This window comes from Pollachius pollachius (assembly GCF_949987615.1).
Source record: "Pollachius pollachius genome assembly, chromosome: 17".
In the NCBI taxonomy this organism is placed as follows: domain Eukaryota; kingdom Metazoa; phylum Chordata; class Actinopteri; order Gadiformes; family Gadidae; genus Pollachius; species Pollachius pollachius.
Window position 1 is genome coordinate 9301396 of NC_136950.1, and position 18673 is coordinate 9320068.

An 18673-nucleotide genomic window follows, 5' to 3' on the forward strand; every position below is an offset into this window, starting at 1 on the left:
GTGCAGAGGCTGTGAAAGGAGATAAAACAGCAAGAGTAATCAAACAGGATCCCCCTCCCTCTCTCTTTTTCTCTCTGTGTTTGCTTTGATACGGCGTGACACATTATGAAATATGACACCATCTGATGGATTTGAAAGAATCCTACATGACATTCGCCATCGACTTGCGGTTGGAAAAAAATGAATGAATAATTTGAGAGCTGGACGAATCCTCAAAGAGAAATCCCAAGGTTTGTCAGTGAGTGGTGTGTATAATCTGGCTTTTTAGAGTTAGGGTTTGAGGGCAGACGATAATCAAAGATGCTTTTTGAAGACCATTTGATCTGCGATGTTGAGCCAAACAAGTCTGACTGCGGAGGCAAGGGTACACAGAAGGGAATAGCATTAACAGACGATGGTACAATCATCTGATGTAGATGTGTTTAGCATTATCCCAGCTGTGGGGAGCTGGCTGGCACTGAGTTGTCTGGTTTACTTGTCTGGTTTAGCTGTGAGTAAAATAATGATGCCGGGACAACTTAATGCTCATTAGACTGTGCCTGTATCCTCTGTAGGTTGCTCCGGGTAAAAGTATCTCCTGAATCACTTCACTGCAGTTAGCAGAGTGATGTTCCCTGTCTACTGCTCCCTTTCATTCTTCTTTTCTTTCTCTCTCTTTCTTTCTTTATCTTGCTACCTAATCCCCTCATCCTCTCTTGCTCTCCTCTTTGCCGCACTCTCCCCCAACCTTTCTCCCTCTCCCTCTCCTTCCCTCTCTCTCCCTCCCTCCAACTCTCTCTCTCTCTCCCTCCACCCCTCCCTCTCTTCCTCTCTGCGGGAAGCAAGAGTGCTGCTCGTCTACCCTGACAGTTGACTAGGAGCCAAGTGGTCTCCTGTAGGGGGCCCCGTGTCTGCAGGTGCTCCTACATACACAGGCCCCAACACACGGGGCCCATGGTGGTGAAGATGTGTTTGCCGGCCCCTTCGCCCATCAGGGTACCCGTCTACCTGGCAGCTGGGGCACTGAGCAATGAGCACTAATGGCGGCAGATAGCAGGCAGTTTCCACGCTGACACTGAGCCCTAGCAGGAGAGGCCGGATCCATGGTGAGTAAACTACCGTGGGATAATGGCTGCTCCCACAATATCCGGCTCCGCAGCGAGAATCTATCACAACATATTGATCCGGGAACAGGGGAATTGGCCGTGGCATGCCGAGTGCCTTTGTTTCTGAAAAGTGTTGTGCTGGGCAGACACTGCGCTGACAGCATTAATATATGAGAGTGTTCCAGCTACACTCCTGCTGTGGCTCAGGGAAGCTAAACGGCCGCTCCCGTCGCCTTGCCTCCCTTGTTTTCCAAGTGGATTCCGTGGTGGCTACAGATCCGACACACTGGGGAACAGAGTGGTGTTAGTTAGGCTGCGTTTGCTGCACTAGACCGAGGGTATGGAGCTCCCTGCTGCTGTTTCTCTGACCTTTGACCCAACACAGTGCTGGAGAATGAATCATTAAACTATGGCATTTAAGTGAGCACTGATTAAGTTTGTGTTTATGCGTGTACATGTGTTTGCCGGGACACTGAGCAGTAGCGTTGAGATAGATATTCATTAACATCCCTGTGCCAGCGCGCCAATCAGATCACTTGTCATCGAGCGGCTAACTGCTTCATTCAGCCATTTAGAAGCAGCAGCCTAATCAGACAAGACGTCGACCGCACGGTGGTGCCATGAAGCTAAGCTAACGATCCAAAACAAGACTGTATTGCTAAATAGCATGTGAGCTTGTCTCAATCGCAATCCATCAGCATCAGTCAAATGTGGAAACAGACAGAGAGAGGTGAAGAGAGCTGGAGAGAGAAGATGGAGAGAGAACGAGAGAGAGGAGGAGAGCGATAGAGGGAGGATACAAAGCGACAGACAGAGAAGTGGAGAGAGATAGAGGTAGAGAGTATGAGCAACAAAAAGATAAAGATAGAAAGAAAAGAGTTAGAGAGAGGAGAGAGAGAAACACACACAAACACACACATAGACACACAAACAGTACCACTCTGTGCAGAGGTTCATTGGGACTAGAATTCATAGTAGGGGTCTGGTTGGTTCTGGAGTGATCCGACTCACCTGTGGACCCAGGGGGTATCCCGGATGGGTGTGGGCTGGCTGACTCTGCTCTGACGGGCTGCTACTGGCCTCAGAGTGGACCGAACCCTCCCGGACCCCTGCAGAGAGAGGGAGAGGGAGAGACAGGGAGAGAGAGAGAGAGAGAGAGAGAGAGAGAGAGAGAGAGAGAGAGAAAAAAAAGTATGGGATAGACAGAGGCAGAAGAAGAAGATAAAAACAAAGAGAATTATTAGAAGACAGTTAATGCAGAAGAACAGGTGGCTGCCGTGATGTAAATCTACAGGCCAGATACTGATACAGGGAGGAGGAGGAGGAGGAGGAGGAGGAGGAGTTGGAGGAGGGAACGTCTGTGTGTGTGTTTAAGTGCTCTATCAATAGCGGCGCTAGCGCTGAATAAATTACCAGCAGGAGCGGAGGATCAGTGGCTGCGGAGGATGGAGCATTAGAGCTGACAGACGCAGCTCAACCAGCCTCTCTGGGGCCATATTATACACACATTTACATCCCTGAGTATCACTCAGCTAAATGCCTCCCCCTCCCTCCCTCCCTCCCTCGAGTCCTTACTGCACTGCCCGCTCTTCTCCTCTCTCATCCTCTCTTTGCTCTCCTCTCCTCCTCTCATCTTCCCTACACTCCCCCTCCTCGTATTCTCTCCCTCCTCCTCCTCTTCTCCTTTCCCGTCCTCTCATCCATCCTCCCTGCTCTCCTCCCCTCTCCTCCATACACTCTTCGCTGTCAGCGATTGCCGCGGAGCAGAGCAGACGACCACATGTTAATCAGAGATTAGCGCCAGCAGCAGGCCGCTGTCTGTGTGATAGCTTTTGGATAACTGAGCACTGAGCTGTCTTCAGACTCTCCTCGGCAGCCAGTTAACAGCAGACAGTGGATACCCTGCTACCCTTATGATCAAACATAAGGGCAGCAGGTGTGTGTTTATAGATTTGAATATATGAAACATAAATTTACAAAAAATAATGGTTTTGTTACGGGTAAAAGACATGATATATATATTTTTTTTACACAATGTATATATATTATAAACACAGTATAAACCGGTTCATACACCGTAAAGTATTTAGATCTTATTCACCCAGTCTGACTGGGAGAGTTAATGACTTAAGTGCATTAGACGACATCCCAGAATGTTTAAACCTCCATCAGTGGATAAAGTATCGACACCAAAGGTCCAGCAGTGAGCTCAACCCTTAATAAACGGAGCAGGGTGACCTTTAATCCGAGTGCAGTGCTTTAATAAGGCAGGAGCCCCCGCTTCTAAGCGCCTCCTCCCCGCCGTCAATACGCAGGTTTCCCACGACAACGCGACACAACATAAAACCGGACGCAGGGACATCGCCCTCAGACAGAGCCCCCCCCCCCCCTCTGCCAGATAAAATCATCTCTTCTTTACATAAAACCCAAATAATTGGTAAGTGGCCTGACCTAGCCAACGGGCCAGGAGCGGTTGATGGCTGTGCTGAGCACCCCCCGGGTCGGGGCGGGGGGGGGCTGGTTAGGGAGCAGGTCGGCCTCCGCGTGTCTCCACAGAGGTCCTCATGCGCCCGCCCATCACCCAGCAAGCAGTACATGTTGTGACATGCCGCTCTCTTTTCATCCATTATTTCACCCATTATGGAGACCCCCGTCCCTCCCTGTTACACCACCCCCCCAACCACCCACCCCAGTGCATCGCCGCACACTGACCGCATCCACCCCCCCATCACATCGCATACATCATCATTCACTAGGGCTATTCATGTCTCATATCATCACTCTGTTCATGTCTTTAGACATGGAGATATATACATTAGATATCTTCATTCCATAGCGCTATTCAAATCTCATATCATCACTCTGTTCATGTCCTGAGACATGGAGATATTTACATTATATATGATTTACTAATGCTATTCATATCTCATACCATCACTCTGTTTGCATATTTATACATGAAGATATATACATACTAAATCGTCATTTATCTGTGCTATTCACATCTCATACCATCAATCTCTCATCTTGTTTTATGTTAGGATATTTATATATCATCATTCACTAGTGCTATTAATATCATATATAAAAACTGTTCCTATCTAGCATTATGCATAAAGATGCTTTCCTTATATATCTTCATTCACTAGCGCTACTCATATCCCTCCTCACGTCTATGTTTATACTATACTATGCTATAATTAAAGTCACAATGTGTAAGATTGATCTCCTCCAATTTAGAAGAAAAAAAAAAAAATAATAACATTGCTAAGTAGTCTTCTTTCCACTCCATCTGTCTGCGTAACTGTTTGAGGCGTACTGGCGTAGCTCGGCTGGCTGTGTGGCCTGACTGGGACCGGTTTGAGGTGCCCATAGGATTATTTTGAACAAAGAGAGAGTCGCGGGCTAGCATTATTTATTTGTAGATTAGGTTGTGTTTTGATTGATAACATTATTGAAATCCATATCAGTATTGACTGCAGATGTGTCCAGGTTATTTTTAATTAGTTAGTTGAAATGCTTCAAATTGTGACTTTAAATCCATACATGTGATCAAATTCAATATAATATATCATAAAAATAGTGCTCACATGGAACTATTTTGTAGAGCATTTATCTATTTACTTATCACAATTGTATTTAACTTTATAGTTTATAGTATTTCAGTATTTTCTTTAATAAATTAAAATTAAAAGTCAATGTAGATTGTGAATCATTGTGAGCATGTCTCTGAATACAGATTCAAAAAACACATTATTCCTCTACAGCACCAGTTCCTTATTGAGAACATAATTTCCCTAATAATGCTTTTAAACAAGATGAAGTCCCACAGCAATAATCAGGCTGTGGATTCCAGAGTCTAAGGACATCAGTGAGCACCAGCTGCCATGCTCATAAATATCATAGAATTAGACACACCGCCTTCCCTTCCTGATGCATCTCTTCGCAATAACTTAGAAAGAGTGCAAATAACCATGGCGTTAACCACTTTATGGCCGTGCAAGAATCAATAATCAATAACTACCCCTGGCCCTGTCTCCCCCTGTGGATCCCAGTAATTTACTTAAGTCATATTAAACAGCCGACGGGAGGAATATCCAACGAGTCCATCTCCATCTCTGCAAGTCCCTCTTTTCACTTCATTTCTACCTCTTTACTTCCCTATACCACTAAACCTGTTTTAGCAGTGTGTGGAGACGACGTAACGTGATCAGGGCAGCGTACACAAAAACCCGGGTCGGCCTGGCTTCTAGCAGGGTGGGACCGCGAGGCCGGTGCCAGTGCGGCTGAAAGGATGAGGTCACAGATCAGGTGACACGCAGCCAGCGCTCGGTTCTTTACCTGGATCTGGGAGCGCGGTGAGGGTTGAGGAAAGGCTTTCTGCAGGGCAACCCCCTGGTTAAGCTCTGAATAGAGCACAGTAACCTGAGTCTACAAGCTGCTGTCTGCAGCATTAGCCTGAATCAGACGGCCTCAGACTGCTTCTGCACTAAGGTAAACAATACAGTAATACTACAGCAGTATTGGCAACAACACTACAGCTACACTATAAAAACACGACAAAAAACAACAACACAGAAATACAACAGCAATACACCACAGCAATATTACCAACAACAGCACCGTAACTCTGTGTTACATTACAACACTACTACATTAATACTACAGCCATAACTAAGTAACACGGCAACAGTCTATACTTTAACTTAAATTGAATTCCCCCCCCCACCCCCCCCCCCCCCCAACAAAAACCTGGGGTTAAGACGGGGTCTCATAATAGAACTCATAATAGAACTCAGTGTGTGATTCTGGCTGTGTCTGGGGCGCGGGAGACATCCGCCGATATCCACCGCAAAATAAATTCCCCGCCATCGATCGACAAAGTGGCCTCTGTAGAGCCGCTTTCAATGGAACAAGTCAAAGGCACTTTGTTTTGAGGTGTGGAGGTGTGGAGCGGAGAGGAGAGGAGGCGGGGGGGCATATTTATCTGACATCGTTCAGCGTGTCTTAATGCAGAGCGCCCCAAGGACCGAGCTAAACAATTAGCCTTGTTTCATCAGGGAACCAGCAGGCCACCCCGCTCTGTTGCGCTGGGGGGGGGGGGAGAGAAGGCGATGAAGAGAGAGAGAGGTGGAGAGAGCAAGATGGAGAGAGAGAGGTGGAGGGAGAGAGAGGGTGGAGAGGCGGAGGGGGAAGGCGAGTTATTGGAGGCTTTGTGTTCACGTTAGCCCTCGCCTCGCTCGCCCCGTCGCATTATGAATCAATTTCTCACTATGAAAGAAGCTTTAACACTTAAGCTATTTTAGTGGAAATGCATTATGTAAGTCATCGGACGCAGAAGGGGAGAGCGAGAGAGAGAGAGAGAGAGCGCTATGAGAGAGATGGAGAGTGTGAGAGCACGAGGGACCCGATAACCATTGTGGTCTCTTAGCACCGACACGAGTCATAATGTCTGTTAGGAAAGGGCCTGCAGAGTGTCTGCTTCTTAGCCGGTGTCACTCCCTTCTCTGTAGTACTCCACTTATGGAAGGATCTCAGACATGGCTCTGAGGCTGTGTTTGCTTTATTCAGACAAAATACAACATTAGGAAAAGAAAAATTGACGATGAATGTCTAGTGTTTCCATTCATCTACCAATCCTTCCATCCATTCCTCACTTTATCCCTCCCTCCCATCCACCCCTCTCCCTCCATCCATCCATACCAATTTGGCTAAATGAGTGTTGCAGTTGTGTGAATTGTATTGTATTTTGCAGAGTGTTACTGCATTGATATTTCTATGATTTGCACACAGAGGTGGTGGGAGTAGGATAATGGAGGGGCAGGATGAATGACAAGCCCTCTCATACACAAGGTTTAATCCCATCAATACACTACCAATTGTCCCAGATTGGCCGCCATTGATCTGACTAATGCTGCTGGGAGAGGGGCTGGGACAACAGCTGCACACACACCATTCAATGATAGAGAGAGAGAGAGAGAGAGAGAGAGAGAGAGAGAGAGAGAGAGAGAGAGAGAGAGAGAGAGAGAGAGAGAGAGTTAGAGGGAGAGAGGGAGAGATAGAGAGAGAGAGAGAGAGAGAAAGAGAGAGTGAGAGGGGGAGAGGGAAAGAGAGAGATAGAGAGAGAGAGAGAGAGAGAGAGAGAGAGAGAGAGACGGAGCAGGAGAGAGAGATGGAGACAGAGAGGTAGGCTGGGGGAGAGGACAAAAGAGAGAAAGAGAGAGAGAATGAGAGACCAAGAAATAGTGTGAGACATGGACAGGGAGAGTGAGATAGAGGGCGAGGGAAGGAGATATCAAGAGACAGGCCGAGAAAGAGATAAAGAAATATGGAGAGGGGAGAGAGGTTGAAAAAAGTTTAGACGGAGAGTGAGGGACGGAGTAGCCCAGAGAGAGAGAGGACGAGAGAGAGGGAGAAATCCCTTATATAAGTTGCCTATATCCCAGGCTGCCCTCAGCCCAGTCGCCCCCTGGGACCAGCACAGACACAGCACCCAGACCCCGGCCGACTGGGCCTGGGTGTCGGGGTTCCCCCGACCCCCAGCCCCCACCCTTGGTGGTGTGTGAGGCCGCCGAAGACGGACCACCAGTGGGGCATGGGGGCCCGGCGCCCCGGAGAGACTGGCTGTAATGCGATTAGCTGCGGCTCTTCATTAACTAAACGGCAGCTCTCAGGCTGCGGCATGGAGAGTCCATGCCGCAGCCTGAGAGCTGCCGTTTAGTTAATGAAGAGCCGCAGCGCGGGGGGACCTCTCTCTGGGGCCCCGGCGTTAAACGCTGATTTGAGGCCATGGACCTTACAGGCGAGAAATAGCCTCCTCATTCATTAGTCCGGCGGTAAGTAGAATCAACAGGGCAGGGAGGGAGGGAGGGAGGGAGGGAGAGCTCTGGAGCCACTAAGAGAGGGGGCAGAGAGAGAGCTGTTCCCCCAGGTCTTCCTGAGAGATCATCAAGGAAGTGTTCTCAGACAACAAGGGGGAAGGAAAAGAGGTTCACTAGACTGCAGAGGATAACCTGTATGTAAATGATGTGCTCCAGGGGGGAGAACCAGGGCTTTGTGGCTTGCACTCTCTGTCTCTCGTTCCCAATCTTTCTATCGGTCTCTCTCTCTGTCTCTATCTGTCTCTATCTGCCTCTCTCTCTCTCTCTCTCTCTCTCTCTCTCTCTCTCTTTTTCTTCATGGCATGTGGAGGGTGTTTTTATATGCATATGCCATGGAGGTGAAGAGGGGATGGAACTTAGGGAGAGAAAAAAGAGGAGAGATAGAGAAAGAATTAGAGAGAGAGAGAAAGATGGAGAAGAGAGGAGAGCGAAGAGAGAGGATAAGAATAGGGGGGAGCACAAGGGGAGAGGAGAGGAGCAGGGTGATTTGGTGAGAAGTGTCTGCTTCAAAGGTCAAGAAGGAGAGAAGGCATGATGAAGAGACAAGGAGAGAGAAAAAAGTTATGTGAGAGGGTGAAATGAAAAGAACAAAGAAAAAATAAGGAAGACAGCAAGAGAGAGAGTAAAAGCATCACAAGCTCATCTTGGGAGCCATCCTCCTCCTCCTCCTCCTCCTCCTACTCCTCCTCCTACCCCCCCCCCCCCCCCCCACCTCCTCGGACCTCCTCCTCCTCCTCCCCAGACCAATGTCAACCTGATTATGTCCTGACTGTGGGAGAGGAGGAGAATGGTTCCGAGGACTCCTCATCCTGTTAGACTCCAGAGATCAGTAAGCCTTTTAGAGGACTCCTCCCCTCAGATCACTTAAATCATAGTTAGCAGTAAATAGGATTCGGCCCGCAGCCCTGCGTCCCTGTCCTGTAGGAGGACCTGAAGGAGGACCATGACCCCCTCCGCCCCATTTTCGCCCCAGTGTGTCATCAATGCAAGGCTGATGTGATTTGATTTCAAACAAAGGGAACAGCATCGCTACCCGATTTAATTGTTTCAGATGAAAACTGTACCTTGTATTGTGGCATTTCATTCCAAGGGTGAAATAAAAGCAGCGGGGTTGACATTGCGGAGTCCAAAGGGCTCTTCGTGACAAAGAACAACAGAAAGTCCTTTCACATTAAAAGTCTTCCATGGAGAAGGACCCTCAGCCTGCGACGCATCTATCCGAACAATGAGTGTAACGTGTGAGCGCGTTAGTGTGTGTGTGTGTGTGTGTGTGTGTGTGTGTGTGTGTGTGTGTGTGTGTGTGTGTGTGTGTGTGCGTGCGTGTGTGTGTGTGTTGGTCGAGGGGGGTCAGACGACCACATGTCACGGCTGACACATCAAGCTGAGCCCCCGGGGGGATCTGGCTTTAATGCTGCCCATGGCCCACTTTACACCAGCATGCACCCCTACACCCCTGTCCTAGCCAGCACCCTTCAGACCACCCCACGTCACCTCTACAGCACCGCTACGTCCAACTCCACTGCAACCACCACCGCTACAATACGCTTTTTGATTTATCGTTTGCACCTCAGAACCAGAACCCAGAGAACGGTGTTCTGCTGCAGTGGCCCAACCTAGGAACCTGATCAGAGGTTATAAGGACATTGAATGTCCTGTTCGTTTATATTAATTCGGGAAATGTCGAATGTGGCAAATGTTCCGGGATAAACCGTGGCAGGTTCTACGTAGCAGGCTTTAAAACTAAACGCGTTGTAGTTTAATTTTGCGAGGTGTTCTGTGAAGCTCATCTGCACTCATAGAGGCTAACATACACACACTCAAACACAAGCACACAGCGTTTCTTTGAAGCCGGCGACTCCATTTCAGAGACAGAACGCATCACAGTGTTTTTTTCCACAACCGCCAGATATCAAGGTAGAAAAAAAACATAATAACTTCGAGATAACATGACTCTCCGGACCCCCCCTCTCCCCCACACACACACACACACACAAACACACACACACACACAACCCCAGCTGCCCCTCCCCCCCCCAGCGCCGGCCGGGTCTGGGGTTTCAAAGGGAAGCGTGCGGCGGCTGAAGGACAGAAGGTGAAGCATTAGTCCTGGTCATTGCTCAAAGAGCGCTGCTGATAAATAATACAGTCTGCTGGGAGACGCAGGGGGGCCCCGTGGAGGGGGGCCCTGAGCCACACAAGTCAAAGACAAGATTGTAATTTCAACTCCCGATGGAAAAAAAGAAGAAGAAAAACCTACGACCCTTCCCGCGCCTTCAATTACCGCCGCTGTAGCGAGCGTGGCGGGCGTGGCAGGGCAGATGTGGCCGCCTGCTCTTTCCCGCCGTCGCTCTCTCCTCTGGCGGACATGAAAGCTGTCTTGATATTGCTCAGTGAGGCCGCGCCAGACTGCAGCGGGCTGCCGCCGCTCTCTTTCTTATGGGGGGGGGGGGGGGTGCTGGGAGACGGTCCCCAAACTTAAAACAGGACCAGGTGATGGAGGCGTAATGAAAACAAGTAGATATTGATGTTCATATGACCGCCCTGTTCTGGTTCACAGCGTCACCCTATGCCTACCGCCGGAGTCTTACAACTTCTTGATACAATCTTGATTTAATCCAAATAATTCAGAACAAAACAGGAAACGTGCGTGGGTGTGTGTTTGAAGCTGCGCTACACATTGTGTTTTGTGCATCGCGGCCTGTCTGTCGCTTGTGGACCGTCCCGTCTGTTTGTGATTGATACGCACCCTCACCCAACCATGTTTAATTCCTGTGTGGCCACAGAGTGTTCAGAGTTCTGCTTAATACTGCTGAATGGAAGCTGTCTCGGGCGAAACAGGGGGCTGTGATTGGCCGATTTAAAACAAGCGCGGCCGTCTGGGGCTGGGTGCTGCGCTGGGCGGCGGGCCCTGCGGTGGGGCGTTAAGGGCCCGCGTGGACGCATTACTGAGTGCATTACACCTGCTTTATAGGGACGCATTAAGCCTCTTTCCCAGCGGCATGACACATGTGAAAAGCCCATAATGAGATCTGGCTCCTGGAGGGGGGCGGCTGCCACTCAGGTCCTCTTTATCTAGTCTTATTTACCCAGCATGCCCTATCCGACGCCGCTCTGTGACTTAGCCCCGTGCACAGCATTAACGACCGCTTTGCATGGCCAGGCATTCTATTCCATCATGCAGCGTGCACGCTAAGCTCATTACACACGCATAATAACAAGACCTCCGGGGGGCTGTGTGTGTGTGTGTGTGTGTGTGTGTGTGTATGTGTGTGTGTGTGTGTGTGTGTGTTTCTGTGTGTGTGTGTGTGTGTGTGTGTGTGTGTGTGTGTGTTTGTGTGCAGACGTCTATCCATGGATGGGGGATGAGAGAGAGAATGAAAGAGATATGAAGAGAAAGTCACGACAACTTGGGCTGACAAATTAAAGTTTAAAGGGAAGTTGTTTTGAATGAGTTTGGAGACACCGAGTTTAAAAGCGAGCTGATGTCAAAATGTTGTATATTCTGTCGACTACTTTTAGTAAGATAAGTAATTAGTTCTTTGTAAACATTTCCAACATGATTTGAGCGCTGAAAAGTGAAGAAAGTGCTCAGGTTTCTACCGGCAGAATGGCCCGCTTTGCCTGTGACCCCGCCCGCGGTGCCGAGAATCAATCCAACATTCATTTTATTCTCTTTTTGGGGAGAGGTTCTGGGGGTGACCTTTGTGGAAAACATCTTCCACCATTTTGGCAGGAGCCGTGTAAGTGCAGACCATTTGAAGAAGACAGTAAGTGTACAAAATGAGGGCTCCCGTCTCTCTGGGAGCGGCTCCCTCTGACAGCCTGATGATAGAAGCGTCACATCCACGAGAGAGCAAATGCAAACTGACAACAGATGAGCTTTTGAATGCTGAATATAATATGGAATTGTGCAGGCGAGTGTCTTATTATCTTGTCTGTTGGCGTCTGGGAGCGGGAGATTTCCGTTCGCGGTGGGAGAGTGGGAGGAGGAGAAGACAGGAAAACTGTACACATCTAAAATGGCTGGCCCCCTTGGTAACCGGCGCTTTTTCCACCTAATGTCCACTTCTCCTTGGAATAAATAGGAGTGGGCAGGGAGCGGTGGAGGGGCACGGCGTAGCCCCCTGTTAGCTGGAGTGGAAGACTTGTCTGCACAGGCAAGCTTTTAGTAGGACAACAAGCCCTCTCACCCCGCTGGAAACAGGAGGTGGGCAGAGAGGGGGGAGAGGGGGAGAGGGGGAGAGAGAAGGAGTGGGGGAGAGGGAGAGACAGAGAGAGAGAGAGAAAGTGATGTGGACAAACATTACGGTTGTTTTGTCTTGGGGACGTCTCCCTGTGGACATGTCAACGTCCCCGCAGTGTGTGTGTGGGGGTGTGTAGTGTGCATGGCAACGATGAAATGTCTCGACATGTGCAGCTCATCGCATGTGGCGGAAAAACATTTTATGGGTAACAACGTTATCCAAAATATTGTGTGAAAAGCTTTTGCTTTTTACTTACTGCTTCTTTGTATGTAACGCAAGCTTTTGGAAGATGTTTATTATGCATTAAAGTAATTGGGTTTCATTGTTTGCATTCAAAATGTTATTAACATTAATAACATATCATTATATTTTGTTTCATTGATGCATTGCAATTGTACAACTATGTGAGAAGGCCTGCATATCTCTTTCTGTACCTGCAATGCGTACATGTGTATGTGTGTGTGTGTGTGTGTGTGTGTGTGTGTGTGTGTGTGTGTGTGTGTGTGTGTGTGTGTGTGTGTGTGTGTGTGTGTGTGTGTGTGCGTGCGTGTGTGTGTGTGTGTGTGTGTGTTTGTGTGTGTGTCTGAAGCTGTCTTTTAATTGATAAAGAGTTAAACAGATGTGATGTTAACTATGTTGATGCTTGATTGGTCCTTTTATGCACATTTTATTCATTTTATTTGCCTTCACACATCATTTTATTGGTTAAAAAATGAAATTATGAAATGTTTTCATTGTTTCTCTGCATAGCTGATAGAACGTCCTAGAATAACAACTTTGTTATGATCACAGCTTGTCACAAAAACATTTTCTCAAGATAAGCAAAGTGCTCCTGAACTGCTCCTGAGTCTCACCTTTCACAATAAAAGCCCACAGGGGAGAGGAACACCATGTACACTTGATCTAATAGATGATGCTGATGCCTTTGCCTGCACTGTTCTTCAAATGCTGTTATAACCAGTTAAACACTCATCCCAACAACCACAGTGGATCTAAAACTATCATGTGTTTAAAACGCTATGATTTTGATAACACATTTCAATCCAAACACAATGTTGACTGTTCTGAGACAAACCTACATTTGGCCCAGAGAAGGAAATGTATTTAATAAATCTGACTTTTTTTAGTTCAATTGAACTAATACAAAAAATGTATTTGCCAAATAAATAAGAATGTATTGGGTCGAATAAAAACATCATGATTGGATCGTGGACAGTCTTTACTAAATTACAGAAGGGAGTCTACATAAGTGATGAAGACAATAGGCTCTTTTAAACTCCTGCTGTAAAATTCTCTACTTCTCTCACTCTCTCTCCACCACACACACACTGACCCCATGGGTGACCCCCCCCACCCCCTGCCCTCGGTCCCCACGGCGACGGAAGGGTCCTCTGGAGCGAAGCGAGCACAGCAGGGGAACACACAACTCGGACGACCAATAGGAAGGGACATTCTACAAGTCCAATTTTGCAACACAACACACTCAACATTTAACACAGTTTTCCTTGATGTGTTCATTGATGAGTTGTTGCTCTCTTCTACACAAACCCTATTAAATAATAATCATTGTATTAATAGTAATTGTTATTAACAGTTATAATACGTGTGTGTGTTTTTGTGTGTGTGTGTGTGTGTGTCTGTGTGTGTGTCTGTGCATGCAAATTACGAAAAGAGGTGCAAAAGATGAGAAAACAGATAGAGAATTAGGAGAAATCAATTGAAAACACTCGTTGACAGAGGGGACAAAGAGTGAGAAATGGGTATAGATAAAGAGAGAAAGAAAAACAGATGAAGAGAGAACCTTGATGTTAATTGACGAAAATGGGAAGAGAGGAGAACCATAAAGCATGCCTACTTCAGACGAGCCTGCAGATAATGCAGAAGATACAGCATCCCTCCTCCAGCCCTCATTCATCCCATTCCTCCATCCCTCCCACCATACCTTCCTCCATCCCTCCTCAACCCCTCCCTCCATCCCTCCCCCACCCATCCTCCACCCCTCCCTCTATCCTTCCTCCATCCCTCCTCAACCCCTCCCTCCATCCCTCCTCCATCACTTCTCTAGTCCTGTTACTTACATCAAGGAGACAATATATGACGTGATCATGCTTTGGGCAGGAAGATAACTTTAGCATGATTCACAGTGTCTCTCACACACACACACAGACATACACACACACACACACACACACACACACACACACACACACACACACACACACACACACACACTTCACAGATGCATCGATGCATGCACACATTTATTGTTCAACTCAAGCTAAAATATATAAAAAATTGAAATTATAATGTATGCAAATTAATAAATTAAAATAAATATATAGAATAAAGTGTGTTACTTTTCCGGATTATAGAAATTTGTTTTTCAACTAATTTAATCTTGATAATTTTAATAAAGATGATCGAAGGAAATTATTGTGATTGCATTACTGCAAAACAATATACAAAACACAACAGAGAGTGTGTTGAAATACCCCAATAACATCTCACCTCTCGAAAACATAAGAAAACATATTTCGACTAAAAAGAAAGCACCTCTTCATTTCATCTCGAGGCTATTCAAGTGCAGTTACAAAATGAAGTGGAGGTAATTGATGCAGTGCATTATGGGATCCCAGTAAGTGACTGCGAAGAGGTCGTTAATATGATGAGGATAATGAGCCAGGTCTCGTTAAACAACACCACACATTAACAAGGAGCCAGGATGATCACAATATCAGAACGACAACAGATCCACCCTTAATTAGGCTCACTGTAGTATATTAACGGAAGCTTGACTAGTGGAAAACATACGTTTACTAAGTGACTCTGTATAATCATTTGGGTATTGTTGAGAAAACCAAGAACATTTAGTACGCAAGCACACGGGCGGACTTGGATATAGTGAAGAAGAAGTCCAGGTTGGAGATGTAACTTCGATAAATCTAAAGGGAAGAGACTTGTTCAAGCTCTGCTATCATCCTTAAACAATTGTTTCCCTTGATCATAACTGCTCAAAAGCACTTTGGTAGCCTCTGTATGAAATGTTCTTGTCACATTGTGAATACTATCATTTTTTAAGGTTTTGCATCACAAAGTGTCATAAAAACAATAAAAGCAACCGATTCATCCCTTGAATTGGAGAAAACATCAAATAAAAATAAAAACAAACAGCAAACAGCAAGACTTCCCGAGCTGTGTCGGCACGACCCCAACCCCACCGTCTGCCCCCCCTAATGCCATCAGAGAAGCAGTCCCACTGCCTCAGCCAATCACGCACCAGCGCAACTTAGTTTGATGTGCTCTGATGACATCGTGGTGACACCAGTGACACCTGCTCCCCCCTTCGCTCGCTTCACCCTCACAGCAGAGAGAGAGTGAGAGAGTGAAGCGTGCACGCCCCCCCGGGCTAGAGACAAGAGGAGAGGAGAGAGAGAGAGGCTGGACTCACCGTAGAGCGCTCCGGGGCTGTGCTCCTCGAGGAGGGCTGGGGAGGAGGAGAGGAGCAGGGGCTTGTCCATCAGGTCCTGTGTGTCGGGGCTGTGGGGCTCCCCCGAGCCTCGCAGGGAGACCAGGGGCTTGCTCAGCTGCCCTGTAAGCATCAGATCCAGAAGGGAAGGCTGCTGGGAGAAAACACACACGCGACACGCAGTCCGGTCAGACCCACATCTGGATACAACTCTCGCTCTCTCCGACCCGCTCTCCCTTTCACTCTGCTTCGCTCGACCGCTGCCACTCACTCCCGCTCCCGCTCCGTCTCTCTCCCTCTCTGTCTCTCTCCCTCTCTCCCTCTCTGTCTCTCTCCCTCTCTCTGTATCTCTCCCGCTGGGCTCCTTCATCAGAGGGCTGCTGCTGCTGCTGGAGTGAGTGTTACAGATCGCACAGCGCTGCCAAAGAACAGCCCTCCCCACATACACACCTCCCCAAGCTCCTAGACCATGCCTCTTCTCCATGATAATAACATTCATAATATTAGGAACAGTCTATTGGCTATTAACGAGTCAAACTTATCTAAATGCCCATAAACCATGTCACTGCTCGATTAACAATAATCTATAAACTCATGACCATGGCCCTATAATACGTAAATATTATAATAATGCTAATTATTACAATACATTAATGATAATAATAATTATTAATACAATAATCATTATACATTTAATGATATTATAAATACGAATAATCATTATAACATTATAGGCTCTTAACCACACCAGTGTATTCCCTAATTATAATAATAATATAATTATCCATATTATTATGAATAATAATAATAATAATAATAATAATAATAATAATAATAATAATAATAATAATAATAATTATAATAATAATAATAATGATAATAATAATAATAATAGATGATAAACAATAACAGTATGCATGTGATTAAAGTATGATTTAAACTTTTTGGAATTAACATAATGAATTACGTAATAGTAACAATGAAAACATATTGCATTGTGTTATTATTATTGATGTTGTTATTAATACTAATATAATTATTATTGTAAGAATAAAATAAAAAAATATAAGGAAAACATTAAAATTTGTGAGCACAATTATCAATCAAAGTATACATTTCTTTCGACAAAAGGGCCACTTCCAAGATATAAGCATCAAACAATTTCCAATAAATTACAAATATAGTGAAAAATAAATCATTTGTCAATTGATTAATGATTAAGAATGTTTAAATTTAGGCTCAATAAAAAATGAAAACATAACTCGAAGATCTATATATATAATATTTACAGCTGAAAAATTAAGAAGGAAAAAAGAATGAATAAACAAATATGCTAAATAAAACAAAACAGCCAATCATCTCTCTTCTGGTCAATCTATACTATATATACAGCATATAGCTTTTCTTACTTTACACACACGCTGCAGACACAATGTGCATAAAAAACACAAATAGAACAATCCTTAAGCTCTTAGCTTACCAGCACTGCACTCCAGAAAACCCAAAGCTTGAGAGTAGTTTAGAAAATAAAAGCGTGTGTTCAGCAGGACGGAAGCTATAGTCCCAGGTACAGGAAGTAGCAGGCAGGACAAGAGGAAGCAGTGTGTTCTCCTGCCCCATGAGTCTCAGCAGCCACTGGAGGAGGCAGCCGGAGGAGGCTTCCCAAGACACTACTAGACGTCAGCTCCTCCTCCCTCCTCCTGCCCTACGCCCCCCTCCTCTCTCCCCCTCTCCCCTAATGTCGCTCTCCCTCTTGCTCCCCATGTCCCCCTCCATACTCTCTCTCTCCCCTAATGTCACGCTCCCTCTCCCCCTCTTTCTCCTAATGTCACTCTCCCTCTCTCCCCCTCTCCCTTAATGTCGCTCTCCCTCTTGCTCTCAATGGCTCTCTCTCTCTCTCTCTCTCTTCTATATTCTCTCTTTCTTGTGTCTCTTCCTCCTTGTGTCTCTTGACCGGAGAGTCCCTGCGACAGCGTTGACCCCCCCCTCCCACACAAACACACACACACCAAACACACACACACACACACACACAGACACACACACACACACAGCCCATCGGTGTGTGTGTGTGTGTTTGTGTGTGTAATGGCAAACACCCCCCACCCCCTCCACCACCCGTCGGGTGAAGGGAGCGGGCCGTGGAGGACTCCAGGAGGTCAGGTCTGTGTCATCCTTCCCCATTCCCTTATTTATGAAACAGGTGTGGCACAAATATGTCGGATGCCTCCATCTCTGGGACCAACACCCAGAGAGAAGCAGGGTGACCCCTGCATCCACTCCTGTGTGTGCCGTGCGTGTGTGTTCCTACCCTGAGGGGGCTCTTTAATGTGCGTGTCAGAGTAGAGCGGCCCACTCTGATATGACACATGATAATCTATGGAAATGTTAATCAATAGAAATAGTTGAGGCTGACGTTAAGAGCTGTGGGCGGGCCGTTCGATACTCGTGTCCCTGGTAACAATGCTGTCCTCCGGCCCCAGGGCGGGTGGGCGGGAGGGGGAGGTGAGGGACTTAAATATGGGACAGTGCACATCAATGCACCTCTTCTGCAGTCAAGTAAACACCCCCCCCCCCCCCCCCCAAACAGTCTGAGCCCCGACACCGTGGGTCTGAGTGGGGCCTGCCCCCTTCTCCCTTGCCCGGCTCCTTTGAGCGGCTTGATAGGTCCACTGGAGGGCAAAATTAATACCTAATTGAATCTTGCAGTCATCAAAATAATCAATAGTTCTTTATTATTTATTCTTCACAGTCTGTTGACTGTTTGAGTGGCTCAGAGGAGCCGGCCGCACGGATCGCGTAGGCGGTGCGGAAATTTTCACAGTTTTTATTTTTCCTGTGGATGAAATTTTCACTAGGGGCATGTGAGCATGTGCAACGCCTATAGAGACGAAAGCTTTTGTGTTTGTGTGCATGTGTGTGTATGTTTGTGTGTGTGGGAAGGGGTTTAAAAAGACAGAAAATAGAAACCCTTGCCCTGAAATACTCAAATGAAAG

The 18673-nt window shown here is 46.8% G+C and overlaps 1 protein-coding gene across 1 annotated transcript in view; it reads right to left on the reverse strand.

Annotated features, from left to right (window-relative positions):
- pou6f2 (POU class 6 homeobox 2) overlaps positions 1–15809 on the reverse strand; it is a gene marked incomplete at both ends in the record, with an annotated part of 67872 nt that extends 52063 nt beyond the window's left edge. The window contains 2 exons of the mRNA XM_079754743.1: positions 2097–2194; positions 15659–15809. Coding sequence (XP_079610869.1) covers positions 2097–2194; positions 15659–15809 — 249 coding nt within the window. The remainder of the gene's footprint in view (positions 1–2096; positions 2195–15658) is intronic.
- Positions 15810–18673: the final 2864 nt, after the last annotated feature.